Source organism: Marmota monax, unplaced genomic scaffold, assembly GCF_021218885.2.
Source record: "Marmota monax isolate L192 unplaced genomic scaffold, Marmota_monax_Labrador192_F-V1.1 WCK01_AAM20220418_F8-fsc00370, whole genome shotgun sequence".
NCBI classification, from domain to species: domain Eukaryota; kingdom Metazoa; phylum Chordata; class Mammalia; order Rodentia; family Sciuridae; genus Marmota; species Marmota monax.
In genome coordinates this window covers 62,564-65,677 of record NW_026693560.1, presented here as the reverse complement: position 1 = coordinate 65,677, position 3,114 = coordinate 62,564, and the positions used below count along the sequence as shown (strand labels likewise).

The 3,114-nt window shown below is 41.0% G+C and overlaps 1 protein-coding gene across 1 annotated transcript; it reads left to right on the top strand.

Moving 5' to 3' along the window:
• The first annotated feature begins 1,366 nt into the window (after positions 1 to 1,366).
• Positions 1,367 to 2,287, top strand: LOC124102439 (vomeronasal type-1 receptor 90-like). The gene has a single exon (XM_046458735.1). The coding sequence runs from the start codon at positions 1,367 to 1,369 to the stop codon at positions 2,285 to 2,287; it is 921 nt and encodes a 306-aa protein (XP_046314691.1).
• Positions 2,288 to 3,114: the final 827 nt, after the last annotated feature.

Sequence of the window (3,114 nt, the reverse complement as noted above, 5' to 3'; positions counted from 1 at the left end):
ATGGTTTTGTTTACCACGATGATTCCACGTATTTAAGGTGGTTTTTTTAATTGTGTGTTTTTTTGTTGTTGTTTTGTTTTTGGTACTGGGGCTTGAACTCAGGGACATTGAACAAGCAAGCCCCATCCCTAGCCCTATTTTATTTATAGACAGGGTCTCACTGAGTTGCTAAGTGTATCACAATTGCTGAGGCTGACACTGAACTCACAATCCTCAGCCTCCAAAATTGCTGGAATTCAGGAGTGTGACACCATGCCTGGCTACCCATATTTAAGTAGATAAATATTGAAATGTGTTTCTGCTAGTATTTGACACTGGACTTGGATCACATAGGTCAAATTGTGATTCAGTAACAAAAATTCTTAAAATAGGTAACTGTATAGGGGTATCAAATCGTCCTAAAATCCACTCAGTTTTCTCTGAACAGAGATTCCCAACAGATTGTAATTCTGGTAATTTTTTAGCCTCTCTGAGTTGGTGATAGAGATGATCAACTATTAGTTTATTTCTATGAATGAGGATCTGCAGAAGTCTAAAAAAAAGAACAATTCCACAGAGATCCTTCTGCACAGCAAGCCTTCCCTGTATGGCAAACGTGCTCCATCCTGTTTCATGCACGGGATCTCATGTACATAAACGATGAGGTTTTGTTCAACTTATAGATGAGTCGAGCCCAGAGCCCAGGCTCATGGGATTCTCAAAGTTGAATACTTATCCTTTAAGTGGAAGATTACATAGGTATATTCAAGTCGTCTGACTTCAGAGGTTTCAATACTTAGCATTTTCTCTGTGAATCTATTAACAAAATCACGTCTTCATGAACAAACCAGAATAAAGGTAACAGGAAGCTAACATAAATATGCATGGCCTAAGACATTGAGACTCTTTGCTTAGGAGGGGTTTCTTCCTAATTAAATCCCCATAATTTCAATTGACCCAAAAGTACATAGTCCTTACTACAGGAGGGACACATACTCCACCCTTGCAGTCAGATATCTCCAAGAATAATTCAAGGTTGCATCAGGGAAAGATTTTCTATAGCATTGGAGCTTGTGAATGAGAAATATAGGACAGATGTGATCATTTTTAATGCTCAGGAAATCCTTTTGTACTTTGCATAAAATGTAATCCAGCCATGATTGGGAAATAATGGGAAAAGAGAGAGGAAAGAACAGTTTCCAGGGTGTGTCAGCAAAACTCCAGTTAGAGGGGAAAGTGGGCATTGGGATAGGCCAACAAATTTTCCTCCTGGCAACAGTGTTGGCTGAGATGGATGAAATTTAATATTTGTGATGATGAATTTTCTTACTTTTCTCCTAAGACATGAACTACATAAATCTTACCCCAAAAGATGAGAGAAAACCACATGTTGCGTGGCATTATTAACCTAAGAAGCACCTTTTACTCTGAAGTGGGAATTGGGATCTTGGCCAACACCATCCTCTTTCTGTTCCATGTCATCAAGTTCCTGTGTGACAAGAGGCTCAAGAACACAGACTGTATGATCGGACTCTTGGCCCTAACCCACCTCCTGATGCTCCTCACCATGGGGTTCATAGCTGCAGACATTTTTACATCTCAGGGGGGGCTTTGGGGTGATGTCACATGTAAATCTTTTGCCTACTTGTACAAGTTGATGAGGGGCCTGTCCATTTCTGCCACCTGCCTGCTGAGTGTCCTGCAGGCCCTCACCCTCAGCCCCAGAAGCTCCTGCTTGGCAAAGTTCAAGCCTAAGGCCCCACAGGACAGCCTGAGGTCCCTTCTCTTCCTGTGGGTCTTCTATATGTCCTTCAGTGCCCACTTCTCCATCTCTGCTGTTGACAACTCCACTGGGACCTCACAGGGCCTTATATTCCTCAGTGACTCCTGCACTATCTTACCCATGAGCTACTTCCTCAGGCATTTGTTTGCTGTCCTGGGTGCATTACGGGATGTCTTCCTTATAGGGCTCATGGCCCTCTCCAGTGGGTACATGGTGACCCTCTTGCATAGGCATAAGAGGCAGTGCCACCACATTCACAGCACCAGCCTGTCTCCAAAAGCCTCCCCAGAACAGAGGGCCACCAGGGCCATCCTGGTGCTCATGGGATTTTTTGTGCTCATGTACTGTTTGGACTGCATTGTCTCCTCCTCAAGAACCATGTGGAACAATGACCCTGTGTGCCGTTCTGTCCAGATCATGGTGTCCAATGGCTATGCCACCATCAGTCCTTTGGTTTTCATCTGCACGGCAAGACACAGCGTTACCTTTTTGAAATGTTTGTGGGGGAAGGACAGTCAATGTTGAATCATTGCATGATGGGTCAGTTCTGAGCCACCACACCACTGTGCATCAACGCATCATGGCATAGTGAGTTTGCTCTCCGTGTTGGATGAATGCATAAAGTGGTTTTTAAAAATGATTACATTGAAGCTTGAAAATGACAAAAACATGACAGATTCTTGTTCATATGGCTCTAACAAAGCTAATAATTTTATATTTCTGATTGATGTGTGAAAGGAACCCTAGGAAGTAAATATCACTTTCTTTTTTCTGAATGAGTCCATACATTTATAGGTATGTGAGAGATTGCAGTGGTTTTAATAAATCAAGAGTCTCAGAAATCTCCTTTATGCCTAATAGATTGTAAACATCCCCTATCATAAACTGCCATCTCATCTATCAATTGAACTTTTATGAATATAACAAAAAACTGGATATAGGGACAACAACTATTATTTAAACACCATTGCTCAGGATACCACATTTATAATAGTGATAGAGACAGTCTCATATTCCCAAGCATATGAATGTATGAAGATATGGTCTGGATATATCATGGAGTTCTACTCAACATTAAATAGGAAAAAGATTCTGATGCATAGGAATCCACAGATGAGTCTTGAATTTATTATGTCAAGAGGGTACATGTTGACCCTCTTGCATAGGCATAAGAATCAAAACTGTATACATCTACACACAGCGGGTGGAATCTTCAGTAGTACAATATGCAAAGAGCAAATATTGCATTAAATCCTAAACATAGCATAAAATAGGAAGGTGAAGCTGATGTATAAAAAACCACAGATGAATCTTGAAATCATTCAGTCAAGTTACTGTCACTAATAAAAGAA

Coding starts and splice junctions, on each gene's coding strand:
- LOC124102439 (XM_046458735.1), top strand. CDS start 1,367: ATGTTGCGTGGCATTATTAACCTAAGAAGCACCTTTTACTCTGAAGTG.